This window comes from Notolepis coatsorum (assembly GCF_963971535.1).
Source record: "Notolepis coatsorum genome assembly, chromosome: 13".
NCBI classification, from domain to species: domain Eukaryota; kingdom Metazoa; phylum Chordata; class Actinopteri; order Aulopiformes; family Paralepididae; genus Notolepis; species Notolepis coatsorum.
In genome coordinates, this window is record NC_140177.1 from 60,707,646 (window position 1) to 60,722,183 (window position 14,538).

General features: G+C 41.7%; 1 protein-coding gene across 3 annotated transcripts in view; it reads right to left on the reverse strand.

Annotated features, from left to right (window-relative positions):
* arhgap21b (Rho GTPase activating protein 21b) overlaps window positions 1-14,538 on the reverse strand; it is a 109,362-nt gene that overhangs the window by 9,046 nt on the left and 85,778 nt on the right. For all 3 annotated transcript variants that reach the window (XM_084328079.1, XM_084328080.1, XM_084328078.1), the window contains exons 14-21: window positions 9,067-9,131; window positions 8,661-8,806; window positions 7,249-7,391; window positions 4,515-4,673; window positions 1,193-1,271; window positions 992-1,065; window positions 763-852; window positions 282-449 (exon numbers count right to left, since the gene is read on the reverse strand). In XM_084328079.1, the coding sequence (XP_084184205.1) occupies window positions 282-449; window positions 763-852; window positions 992-1,065; window positions 1,193-1,271; window positions 4,515-4,673; window positions 7,249-7,391; window positions 8,661-8,806; window positions 9,067-9,131 (924 nt within the window). The remainder of the gene's footprint in view (window positions 1-281; window positions 450-762; window positions 853-991; window positions 1,066-1,192; window positions 1,272-4,514; window positions 4,674-7,248; window positions 7,392-8,660; window positions 8,807-9,066; window positions 9,132-14,538) is intronic.

A 14,538-nucleotide genomic window follows, 5' to 3' on the forward strand; every position in this document is an offset into this window, starting at 1 on the left:
ATGTGTGAGTGAATGTGTGAATGAATGGGTAAAATGTGAGTAACAAATTGTAAAGCGCTTTGGATAAAACATTACACATTTCCCCCATGGGGACAAATATAGATCTGGATCAATAGTAACAAAGCCTCTCAAGGTGGGAGTGCTGATCTAGAGTCAGCTTCAGTCTGTTTGAATTCATTAAGTATTCCTTGGTCACTAACCCCAGATCAGCACTCATACTCTGGGAAGCTTTGTGAATACGGGCCCTGATCTGGAAATGAATCAACTGAACGGAGACATACAACAGGGTCGTCGTCGCCCTCCTCGGTGAAGAACCAGTCGTACTGCTGGAGCAGGTTCTCCACTATCTTGCACTGATCCGGCATGTGGTTGACCATGTTGGCCATGTTGTCCTCAGAGGTCCGGACCAGAGTGGGACCAAACACGATGGCCAGGTTACGAGGCTCCATCTGAAGAGGTGAGGTTAGACTAGATTAGATCTACTGTAATAACAGTCACTATTGAATTCACATGCGCCACACATTAAGCACGAGACATGGTGACTAGGGATGGTCAATCTTTGGATTTTAAGAATGGATTTGATAAAAAAAAAAACAATACTATATAGATGTTTTCAATATTTTCCCTGTACATAGTAGTAGCAGGAGGTAATAAAACAAGTACTCAATTACTCATGCCCATTCCTAGTGATGATGGGATTATTCATCCACATACAGCAGTAAAATATCTTTGCTTCCGTCTCAAACACTGGAACTGGTGTACCTTGTTCTTTTCACAGTTTTCAGAAACCTTCTTGAGGTGACCAGAAAGGTATTTGAGAGTTTCGTAGTGATGATCGGGCAATTCAAGGATCTGAAAGACCACAAAAGGACAGAATTAAAAACGTAATACACCTAATTTATTGCTATTAAAAAAAACACAATACTCTTATCTTTAAGGGTTCAGCACAATTTCGTGCTCTGTCAATCTTCTAATCTAGGCTTTCACTCACCAGCTTCTTCAGCTCTTTTAACCGCTCAACTGACTCTTCTGCTCTGTTGGCTTCAATGAAATCTATATATTTTTCTGTTGAAAAAAAGAAAAAAACAAGACATTTATTAATATTAAAATAACATTATTATTATTATAGTAGGTAGGTCACAGTTATTGTTTGCATTTTCAGAGCACTTTCATGGTAACTCAGGTAACTCACCATTTGTAAAAAGGGGTTCAGGAAGTTTCCGGAAAAAAGATTTGAGCAAACTGCTGATGACATTGAGGTCCCGCCATTTCTAGTGAAAAGAGGACATGAAAAGAGTTGGACACGGTACAACAACACAATTACTGTAAAGGCTGTCCCAAAGTAAACATATTCTTGGTCAACTAACGATCACAGTCTAATCCCATTAGTCTAATTAAATCGGCAGATCTGTAAAATTGCCTTTCCCATTTTATTGTCCCGTGAGCGAATTCAATCAAATTAAATAATTCTAAATACATAACCATGAATATTGTTATGATGCCAAAAAGGTGCATATTATTTTCCAGGAGTATCTCATACAGTATGAAAATAATTCAAAATGACTAATTGACCCATGTCAAGCACCGCCCTCTTCTCTTGATCGTCCAATCACAACTATTGCTTCCTGAGGGAAATAAAAGAGGGTAAGGCAGGCCTGTACATTGCGACATATATGTCGCACGTGCGACACTGACGTCAGTCTGTGCGATGAATGAATTGACTTCAGTAGCACTGGTGCGATGGCCCGTGGAGCAAGCAAAAAAAAATAAAGTGTGACGGTAAATTGAATGGACCACAGCGCCACGCTATCCACTTGGTACTTGTAGTCTCGTGCGATTAAAAACAATGTCCCGTCTCGCGTAGAGTCCATAATCAAACACCAAATCCCATAATCCCTAGCGAACAATATCCCCGCGACTAAGTTGCGAGCTCAATGTACACTGACTGGGTGACTTCGACAAGATGAAGCGCTTTTTTAAGGTATTAAATCCAACAAAAGAAGTACAAGATCAAAACCCCAAACGAGCCCGAGAGGGACCACCGTTAATAGAAACGAGACAAAAGGAGAAGATTAACAAGATGTACAGATATAACGCAGAGTGGGAAAATGATTTTCCGTGGATATTTTTTAATGAGGAAGCACAGCTATTATTATTCTGTCACTGGTGCCGGGAGACTCCGGAAAAGATCCGATCAGAGAATCCCTTGACTCGCGGGTAACAATATCCTAAAAAGGGATAACATTAATAAACACAATACGTCCCATCGACACATTCTTGCCCGGGATGCCTTCAACGCTAAACAAACTCCTGAGCGCGGGCCGGCACCCTCTTGCACTCGCTGAGTAAACAGACGACCAGAGCGGATGATGCTGATCTCCGTGAGGTAAAGTTTAAGATGAATGTGGCATATTGCATCGCCAAGGAAGAAATGCTGTTCACTAAATTTAAGCCGCTAATTTTACTCTGTAAAAAGAACTCCATCGTATGGCTACTTAAATTCCCCTCCGGGATCAATAAAGTATTAATTATCTATCAATCAATCTATCTATCTATCTAATAACGAGACAATATGCAAATAAGGTAATAATAATAATAATTAATTTAATTTATAAAGCCCTTTTCATTCATGCAGAGTTCCTTGTACTTAGTTCTGATTAATGCAATAGTGTGTGTGTGTGTGTGTGTGTGTGTGTGTGTGTGTGTGTGTGTGTGTGGATCTGAAAAAGTGGCCAGCAGACATGATGCTGGAACTGTGACACGTGTGCAGTGCACACACACACACACACGCACGCACACACACGAATAATTATAATAATAATAATAATAATAATAATAATAATAATAATAATAATAATAATAATAATAATAATAATAATAATAATAATACATTTATTTATTTGGTTCCACAAATATGTACAGGTGTTTGTATGCATTATATCTATTTGTTATGTTGGTTTCTAGGTGTTTCTAGGTTGGTTTCTAGCTTTCCCTGTAATCTGAGTCCACACCAGCGCTGCCTGGTCTCGGACTGCTTCATATCGGTTATATGGTTATGTCCTTGTTCTTTTTGTTTTACATTATGGGCAAATAAAGAAAGAATTTGTCTAAAAGCATTTCTTGTTAAAGTTTGGATTTTGTGTGCCCTGTATGCAAGATTCATGTCCCTTGCCAGTCACATACCTATTTAAGTAATGAACTGCACTACTTGTGGTTGTTTTTAGAGATTTTAGAGACGTTTTATACTCGTGCTACAAGATTTTGGCCTGTGCTACAAAACTATCAACCTCTGTAGCACCAGTGCTATGTGCAAAAAAAGTTAACGTACAGCCCTGGGTAAGGCTTGAGATAGGTCAATTGACTAAGATGGGGCGGCCCATGCTAAATATCTTTAGGATGAAATGTAGTGTGATGGCTTGAAGTTTCCTTGCATGCTTAAAAAAAAAAAAAAAAAGGCTGCTGCCTGGAGTTCAACCAATCACATGCATTGATCAACAGCTGTAATCCTTTTAGCTACTCCCACTCTCTCAATCAGAAATGTTACCAAGTGAACAGTTTGAATACAGAAGTTAAATACATTCCAAATACAAGAGCACTTCTTTCACATGCTCTTCCAGTGACGTGAACTGATCACAAAGATAATTTTCCTTTTAGCAAGGCTGTAAGGGCTGAGTGTCCTAACTGGGGGTGTGTGTGTCCGATAGGGCTGAGCCCAAACTTTCGAACCTTCGTTTGTTACGTTGGCACTCAAATCTTAATTATTGGGTTTGAACCTCCGCTTTTTATAAAATTTTTCGTTTTTTATTTATTTATTTATCACGAAAAATATATATCAGAATGTGATATATATCAGAATATCACAGTACTATGTTGTGTTTACAATAATTTGAAAGTCACACACGAACACAGACACAACATTCTAGTCAAAATGAGGAGGGGTCACCGTCATACATTATCAGGAAATTAATCAATCATGCAAAAAAGACAGAGAGAGAGTCACTCACACTCACCCGTTTTATTTCATAATACAACGTTTCCGAATGGACTTTTGGATTAAACCAAGTGTATGCAGTGATGCTGAACTTTCCCAGCGGAACACAAGTTACTTAATATATACACAGGTATATTATGCATGTTAATTAAACTATGCACGTTTAGCTGGCTAATGTTAAGATAGCAGGAGCCGTCGGCCAACAAAGATGTTGTTTCAACAAATGTACCGGTATTCACAAAATGGATTACCATCCAAACGTTATTGAAGCCTCCCGTGACCAGTAAGTAAGTACTACTACTTTTAATAACCGCAACAATATGCGCATATGTTCTACGTTATATGTATAAATGTGCACTATGTGCCTAAAGTCAAGACTCGACAGTACTGAACGAGAAAACTATTTTAGGAGCAAATTTTTTGCATGATTAAAAACGATGGTTCGAACGTCTGTTTGAAAAACCCTGCCAAAGTTTGAATCCCAAAAACAGGCTTCGGGGAGAATCTCTCGTGTCTGACTCACGTCTTCCTGGACGTCGATGTCACTCATGCCCTTGCTGTTGAGCTCCTCCTGCATGCTGGAGATGGCAGCGTTGTTCCCTGGGACCCTGTAGATCCCTGTGTAGTCTAGTCCCCTCTCCTCAACCACCTGACAGCACACCTCCACGATCAGAGGAACAAACTACACAACACAAAGCAAAACAAGCACGTTAATATGAAATAATAATATTAATTATTATTGAACCCTTGCACTGAAGAACCGTAAAACTCCATAAATAACTTTGCAGTTGTAAAGTAAATCCAAATCCCTTGGGAGTGTGAATGTGATATATCACAAGAAGGTACTCAACCTCTACTGTCTTTAACTATGAATGAACACAACACTCCAATTTACCATCTTCAGATAATAACGTTTGAAAACATTGTTCCTACAAAAACCTGATATGTAGCGATATGTTTTGTGGCTTACCACAGTTAGTATTCAATAAAAGACACCATGGATTTTATAATCTCCCGGGGAAGAAGGAGTTTGAAAACAATAGACTTGCATTATACGATATCTCCTAGAGATCAAAGAAGTGGGACAACAACCTCCAGTAACGTCAACATTAGCATTGGCAACAAGCGTAGCACTGACATGTGATGTGAAGATCATGACATATTTAGGCATTAGTCACCTTTACTACTCGCTATATTAAGTTATCGACTGGTAGCTCGAGTTTCCTGCTCTACAAACTAGAGTAATGCATACAAATGCAACACTTGAATGTAGCCACAAGCACCAAGGTGGCTGGTGGTGTAATTGTTTTCTTATTAAACTGTCTACTCCAGTCAAATGGGAAAAGTTACTCAAAACCAGCAATCTAGAATAAGATCTATGCATGTATTGAATCTAGAATCTATTTTGAATTGAATTATGACCTGAAGAATCAAAATCAAATTGAATCGTGAGGTAACCCAGAAGCGTGTACATTAGGTTAGGAACATTTGTTTAACCTCTTAAACCCAAGCCCTTTTTTCAGAAAATTCACCTAAAAATACATACCTAAGTAAATGCAAGATTGCTCCACTTCTACAAGGTCCATTTGCATGTTCTTAGTATCTATGGATCTCAGGGAATGTATTACTAGTGTCAGAAATATTGTGTCAGTTATTAGGCTTGAGTAAATTGTAATGAACCAAAAGGAGAATATCAAAAAAATATTTGACAGTGAATTGACACCAGGCAGGATAAATTGCCACTGAGCTCATTCAGCACCTTCTTGAGATCACGTGTACAATGAATGACATGTACTGTAAGTAGGGATGTCCGATATTATCGGCCTACCGATATTATCGGCCGATATCGGCATTAAAATGTGATATCGGAAAATATCGGTATCGGTTTTCAATTTTTTTTACATTTCTATAACCTTTATTTACCCAGGCAAGCAAGTAAGAACAAATTCTGATTTTATTTATTGTCAAAAGTATGCATAATGTTGTGTTAATTCCACAACAAGAGATATGTAATGTTAATTACCTGATATTATTCAGTTTTTTAGTGGGGGAAACCCTGCATATATCGGTATCGGTTGATATCGGTATCGGAAATTAAGAGTTGGACAATATCGGTATCGGTAAAAATGCCAATATCGAGCATCCCTAACTGTAAGTACAGTTACTTTCTTATAATGTAAATGTCTCCACCATTTTTCATCAGATTGCAACGCCGTTTTTTTGCTAGATGTTCACAGAAAGGTAGAGAAACTAATAATAATAATAATGGATTGGATTTATATAGCACTCTTCGTGACACCCCAGTGACCCCAGAGCGCTTACAGAGTCCATTATTTGTTCATACACAGTCATACCGGTGGTGGTAAGCTACAATTGCAGCCAGAGCTGCCCTGAGGCAGACTCACGGAAGCATGGCGAATAATCATCGCCTACGGCCCCTCCGACCACCACCAACATTCATTCACATGCATACACATTCATACGAGGCAAGTAGGTTAAGTGTCTTGCCCAAGGACACAACGGCAGTGGGATGGACATGGGCTTGAGCGGGATTCGAACCACCAACCCTTCGATCATTGGACGACCCGCTCTACCCCTGAGCCACGCCGCCCCACAACTGCGTTCTAATTTATGGCAATAACGTTCAGGTTTGTTCCACCCGTGAGATATGATCCCGAAAATAAAGAGGTAAGAAAACCCTGAAAAAGAAGTCAGATGATTGACAGGGGCTGGTGTGAGCTGGGAAGTGTAATTTTTTGAAATTCAAAAGCTCATCGAAAGCCCTGGGTCTCTTCTCTCAAAAGACTACACTCAAGTTAGGTTGCGCCAAATCCTTGCGTCAACCTCGCCTTTTTCCGACTCGATGCCCTGAGATTTCTATAAACTAATATTTCACTAATAACACTTAAAATCATTAGTAAACAAACGTAGTGCTGAAAATATACACTTTGACTGCTGTTTTGATAGGGTTAGGGTCTTTACTCTTGGCTACATTTGGGAAAAAAACATTAATTCATACATTCTGTAAAGATGGATTTATGGCGTGATGTCATTCTCGTATCGGGACCGGACCGCTCGGGCTTAAGAGGTTAAAGAGGCTTTTTTATTTTATTGCCGTGTTATTCCAAGTATGATTTGTGATACTAAACAGTATGGTATCGTTTTAGTATCAGATATGTTGGTATTCTGACAACAACACTATAACTAAGATACCAAAACACACAGCAACTCTTGGGCCCATAAAAATAACGTCTTACCCTGTTATTCTGAGCAGGTGGGCAGTCCTCCAGCCGCACCCCAAATGTGACCCCAGCAGAAGACTTCTTCTCAAAGGGCTTCCTCATGATGCCTGGAATACCCCTCCTCCAGGCTGCCCTGTCCCGTGGCGGGCTGGAGTCATCTGACAGGGGACAAACACACACACACACAGAGACAGACAAACACAAACACACACACAGTCAGACACACACATGTACACGCACAAAGCAGCTCTCTGAGTACCAACACATACTTAAAACCCATTCAAGCAGAATCGACTGTGTGCTTTCAACCCAGTTCAAAAGACATTCAAATTATAAATGATTATTATTATAATTTATTTTCTTTTTTTAAATATAGACAAACGATATTGGTCTATTCCAGTTACTTTAACACTTTGGATGCCAGTGACACGTTTTGTCGTTAGTTCATGCCGACCTATGAATGCCACCAACGCTATATAGCGTTTGTTTGTCGTATTTTTATTTATTGGCAATTTGAATTCATATTTCATCAATCGAGCCTCAGGTTAGTGCTGCAGAGTCTCTGAGCTCAATTGGGAAGTTACCGCCCCCTATCGTCTCTCCCTGTGTAACTGCACCCAATTAGTTTAGACTGATGGGGGGGGGGGGGGGGGGGCAGTTTCCTCATTTAACTTTTCCGTCAAGCCAACTGAAGAGACCCAAGTTGATCGCCGACCCCAGAACAGCGTGGATTATGTATTTCCAGCACCCAATGCCGAATCAATAAACACGATCGATATTTGGAATGGCAATCAGGAATTGGAATAATCTTTTTGGATAACATCTGATCTGAGGTAAGGAATCTATTTTACCAGTCTTGGGATAATCAGAGCTTTTTTCACAGATATATCAACGTGTCCCATATGTGTGTGTGTGTGTGTGCGTGCGTGTGTGCGTGTGCCGCTGATCAGGAAATGAGAGAATCGATATTTAAGCCCACTTCTATAGCGTGCATAAGTACACATATACCATCGATAATCTAGCATTTATTTGAAAATGATTCATAAATAGGCAGAAAAATGACAACGTTTTTGTGTATGCCCGAATATTCCAGTAAATGCCGTTTATCACGGAATCTTTATATTTTCCTGGAAAAACGAGGGCTTTTCAAAATGCTATAAAATGGAAATGAAGCGATTAAAAAACAATCCGTTTCGACAATGTTGACTGCAAACAAGTCATTGATAAGCGACGGGCAGATTAGACACATAGCCATAATTTAAGACAGAGATTATGCGTTCACAACGCTATCATTGAAGTGGGTGCTGGCATTCAGCCAGGTAAGTACGACACCCCCTGGTGGCTCTGAAAGTGTTAAAGGGCAAATGTTGTTATGACACCTGATTTGGCTAACAAACTATAGCCCAACCTTTCTACAGTGGTCTTACCTCTCACAGCCCTCCTCTCCTCTCCTGCTTTGGGTGAGTGGGGACTGTGGCTCTTGCCCTCTCCTTTACCTCCAAAGAAGGCTGGTTTGATGCTAAGCGACTGGCGAGAGGTTTTGGGGGAAGCTTCTGACCTGCTGCTGGGTGCACTGTGTGTTGAACAAAAAAAAGATTACACAAAGAAATAAACTGTGGTAGTCATAGGCACATATCATACTTGTGTTGGGTTTCAACAGGCACAGAACCTGCATGAAATGCTCCAAATACAACGTTACTTATTAAAAAGAATGTAAGAACGTTTCAACCCTACTGGAAAAATAACATGAAGATTATAATCGAATGTTTATGGGTTGATGTGAAAGGGTGCAGTACTGTAGTTAAAACCCCAGGGGGCGAGAGTGATGCATACCTCATCATAGTGTTGTACTCCTTGATTTTTCTGCTGATCAGGTCCTGGCTTGTTACAGTGGCATTCTGAAATATTAAAAGATATGATAAATGGCATCAGCATCAGTTACATCTAAGACTGTTTTGGTGGAATTCCAGCCACTATACACCCAAGTGTATTTCCTGCCAGCTAATGATATTAGCAAACACTGCAACAGGAAATGAACATTGGTTCATTTGTAATGTTTATGTTGTCAAGTTGAAAGCGTCTAGAGGAAGTAAAATAAGATTAAGGCTTAAAAGCTGTTGCACATCATATAAGGCAACACCGCAAAACAAAATGCCATTTTTAGTAGAACATTAAGTGAACATAGGAACTAGGAACCCTAAATGGATGTTTATAGTTAAGTAGTGAGCATTTCAGGATTTTCCACATCAAAATGACACTCATTCCTAGACTGATATATTTTCTTGATCCTCACTTTGTTTGTCCGAGGGAAGAAACAATTGTGAAAAGAGGGCAGGGCTTGATATAGGTCAATTGTTATCAGTTTTCGCAAATATTGTCCATATTGCACATTTTGACAAATTTATCTTTGGAATCCTGAAATATCCACACAGCATTGTCATTTCCAATTGACCTATCTCAAGCCCCACCCTCCTTTCTTGATCCTCCAATCATAACGCTTGCTTCCCTCGGAAACACAAAGTGATTGGAGGTTCAAGAAAAAATATTTCTACATCAGAGAACAAATGTATTCCCAAAATGGATCGCCATTCACTGTTATTTAAAAAAAGATCTATCCACTTTTTCTCCTCATTTTTCTATTTTTTCTCCCATCCCAATTTCGCCTCGCCAATTCTCCCCTCCCCTGTCTCGAACGTTGCTAGACTATGCCTCCCACTGGTCGGCTGCAGTGAGGACCAAGCCTTGTTATAAGGAGGCAGCTGTCGCATCTTTTCACCTGCACAGCTCGATCTCTCAATGGCGAGGAGTAACGCATGGGAGGCTCACGCTGCCCCCGATACTTCCTGATTCTGCTGTACAGGCACACCAACCGACCTGTAGGAGTCGCTGTCCACAACGTCCAATCCCCACCCACCGGCTTTCCCACCCCTAACACTGCCAATTGTGTTAGTATATGCTTGATACCAGCATCCCCTGCGTTAGTGGCGAGCGCCTTGCCCACTGCGCCACTCAACCGCCCTGCCATTCACTGTTATTGAAGACTGCTGTGAGCGATTAGTACTAATGATTACTTCCCCTATGCTAGTGGTTCTCAAACTGTGGGGCGCATCCCCCTTGGGGGCCCTGGGCGAACGGAGATGAGAGAAAAAGACATTGTTCCTACTAGTCAAGTGGACTGCTGACTAGGGCTGCAACGATTAGTCGACATAATCGACGACGTCGATCATAAAAACTCGTCGACGCAGAATGTTTGCGTCGATTAGTCATAAAAGAAAAAAAAAAATTGTGAAAGTGGCTTCTTAGCTCTGGTCCAGCTGAAGACAATGCAGAGGAACAGATTGGACATTGAGCATGACCTCAGAGTTGCTTTGTCTACCATCACCCCAGACTTTGAGACTCTTGTCAGGAGCAAACAACATCCCCAGTTATCCCATTAGCTCCCTGGGATGTTAAGCTAAGAAGTCTGCTATATATTTCTTTTTGTTATTAAACACTTCCACTTTAATTTGTATTATTTAATTTATTTATCTTGTTATGAGTGATTGTTGTATTGTTCAAATACATTTTGATTGAAAGTTGCTTAAGATCCAAATTCAAATGTTTCATGAGTCATTATTTTAATTTGCTATGGGATCATCATGTTATGTTAAGTTAACTGTTAAGGCAGAGGGACTGGACAACAGGGTGACATTCACAGGTGTGCAGACTTGAGCATGTGAGGTAAAACATGCATTGGAGAAGGAGCCATGCCCACAGGAAGCAGAGATTGAGGGTGTGACAAAAATAATCGTTAGATTAGTCGACTAATCGAATGACAAAAATAATCGTTAGATTAGTCGACTAATCGAAAAAATAATCGACAGATTAGGTAGTCGATTACCAAAATAATCGTTAGTTGCAGCCCTGCTGCTGACACAAGGCCAATGTGCGTGAAGAGGGTCTGACTATGCGAGACCATCGGTGGAACACAATATCAGAGCGGAACGAAATGTATTCAGATAAATTTCTGAGAAACACTGTTGCTCAGCTTCCGTCACACATATCACCTGTGGTAACGAGCTAGCTAGCTGACGCTACGTTAGATATCCAAACAGGGAGAGAAAAAAGAAATTGGAAAACAAAAACGTATTGACCAATGACCATAGATATATATAACTAGATGGTGCAAGGCGGAGTCTCCAGCGTAGTTCACCGGCGGCCATCTTGTCACATGCAGCACGCCCACTAACATTAACACTTTCTCTGCCAAGGACGCCTAAACTCGTCATTCCCCGCCATGCTCATTCTGCCAATGACGCCGTAACACGTCATTGAGATCAATATTTCAAAAATCTGTGATCGCAATCATATTTCTCCCCCGGAGACTTGAGATCTACTGTTGATCCCCTCTCAACTCTCCAACGGTTCAAGAGCGCCATCTGGTGGCCGATCGGCGGATCGCACAAACCGGAAACCGGAAACTGAAACTGGTGCTTATCCAAATTCGGTCCGATCACTCGCTATAGGTCCCGGGATTCGAGCACGACACAATGGATAGTGATCCGTTACCAATAACTCGATAAACAACATGATTTGGACGTATATACCATTATACAACCTGGAGATGGATCGCATATTTCAACATCCCATAATAGGAATATTTTTGCTCCACGCTCATCGCCCAACGCTACGAGGAAGCTGCGGTGAGTTTCAGCGTTTTTTTTTTAACCGCGTTCGATACAAACTGCTCTAATGATCATATCACCCACACTAGATGAATCATCTAACGTTGGCCACGGAATTATAAACGACCCCCCCCCCCATCCGGTCAACATCAGATGATAAGTATTAACTTCTAGAAGCACGTCCATTTGAAATTTTTTATAAGATAAGATAAGATATTCCTTTATTGATCCCCTTGGGGAAATTCAGGCATCATAGCAGCATGGGGGGAGGGGGGGGGGGGGTAGTAAAACAACACAGTATACAGGTAGTAAAAAACAACACAGGCAGTGTAAACAATTTGATCAATATGGTCAATATAGTTTACTATCTGACTAGCTGAGGAATATTCACATTATTCACAGTGTCACATAAGGTGCAGTATGCATGAGGTAGTGTTATAATTTACTATCTACCGAGTATACATTATTCACAGTATCACGGTATCCACTGAAATATACATTATTCACAGTATCATAGTATCACAGTATCCACATAGGGTACAGTAAGCCTAAGGTAGTGTAGGTTGTCCTCCTTGGGTTCCTATAAGTCCCAGGTCAATGTCTGGTAGCAGTCGCTGTCGCTGCCCCCTGTTGTGGAGCCGGGAGGCTGCTAGTCGCTGCCCACTGTTGTGGAGCCTGATGGCCACTGGTATGAAGGACTGTCCGAGGCGGTTAGTTGAGTGTCGGGGGGGAATGAGTCTGTGGCTGAACGAGCTTCTCATCTTGACTAGCTCGTCGTAGAGGGGGTGGTAGGGGTTCTCCATGATGGCAGCCAGCTTCCTTATCATCCCCCTCTCTGCCATCACCTCAAGTCTAGGTAGCTCGACTCCCACCACGGAGCTAGCCTTCCTCACCAGCTTGTTGAGCTTGTTGGCGTCCCTTGAGTTGATGTAGCCTCCCCAGCATGCCACAGCATAGAAGAGGATGCTGGCCACAACAGACTGGTAAAAAGACTGCAGCAGTTTGTTGCACACATTGAAGGACCTGAGTCTCCTCAGGAAGAACAGCCTGCTCTGTCCCTTCCTGTAGAGGGCCTCTGTGTTGTCCGACCAGTCCAGTTTATTGTTCAGGTGCACCCCAAGGAACTTGTATGAGTCCACCATCTCCACATCCACCCCTCGGATGGAGATGGGAATCGGGGGGGGCCTCTTCTTGCCCCTCCGGAAGTCCACCACCAGCTCCTTGGTCTTACTGGTGTTGAGTTGGAGGTGGTTGCTGTCGCTCCACCCCACGAAGCTCTCCACCAGGGCTCTGTACTCCTCCTCATCATCGTCGGTGATGTAGCTTACGATGGAGGAGTCGTCTGAGAACTTCTGCAGGTGGCACCCGCTTGAGTTGCGGCAGAAGTCTGAGGTGTAGAGGGTGAAGAGGAAGGGTGACAGCACAGTTCCTTGGGGGGCGCCGGTGTTGCTCACCAGTACGTCAGACTGACTGTCCTTTAGTCTGACGTACTGTGGCCTCTCAGTGAGATAGTCCTTGATCCAGGCCACCAAGCCGTGCTCCAGCTGCATCGCAGAGAGCTTATCTCGCGCAGATCGCTATCAAACTGTATTTGATCATCAATATAATGCATTTAGGGCTATAAATCACGTTCTGGAGAATGCTGCAGAAAACGATAAAAACATATTTATACTTTAGACCGTATTTTAGTATGAATATGTGAATGAAAAAATATAACGTTCCCACATCCGGAACGATAGATAATCGATGTTGAATGGGCCATAGTAATGTCAATATAGCAATACAATTTAAAAAGTTATAGCCCTGCAAAGAAGGGGAACATCTCCATAGGGTTATAGTGCTGGCAGACTGGCTATATTGATGGATATAACCCATGGGGCGGACAATGTGTTAATGATTCAGGATGCTTGGACATGTTTAAATCATTTTCATATGAAAGTCCATTATAAGTATGCAGTATGATAACTACATCTCTGACATTTATAACAAACCAAACAGTTTGAAAATCGGTTGAAAATTGAGCAAGCTATGGTTATTTCAATAGTATATGCACGATAGACATTCATGTTATGAGTGGGTGTGCTGCCTGTGGCAAGATGGCCACCATGTGGCAACGTCGGTCTCCATTGGCCAGCAGCACGAGTGAGTCATCTAGCCTTTATATCGACACAGTGGATCACAATATTCTGCTCTCCCGTTTGGAGCACTGGGTTGGCATTAAAAGCTCAGCCCTGGAGTTTTTTTTAGATCATACTTGTCTGAGAGAAGCTTTTGTGTTAGCCTGGGCAATGCTGTATCCTCCACACACAGCACCTCTCCCCTGCGGGGTTCCCCAGAGCTCAATTCTCAGGCCAATTTGATTTGTGTTATATCTGCTCACCTTAGGGCCTATACTCCGAAAGCATGGCGTCTCCTTTCACTGCTATGTAGATGACAGTCAGATCTACATTCCATTAACACATTGAGTGCCACGCCCCTTCCGGGAAGTGACCTGGCCTTGCAGTCCAGTAACCCCATGTAAACATAGTTGTACTTTGTAGAGCTAAACCTATATTTTATAGTATAGCTATGGGTCTAATAACGCCATCAAGTGTCAGTGAGTTGCTTCCAGTCAACGTGCAAAAAACAGATTGTTTTTTCA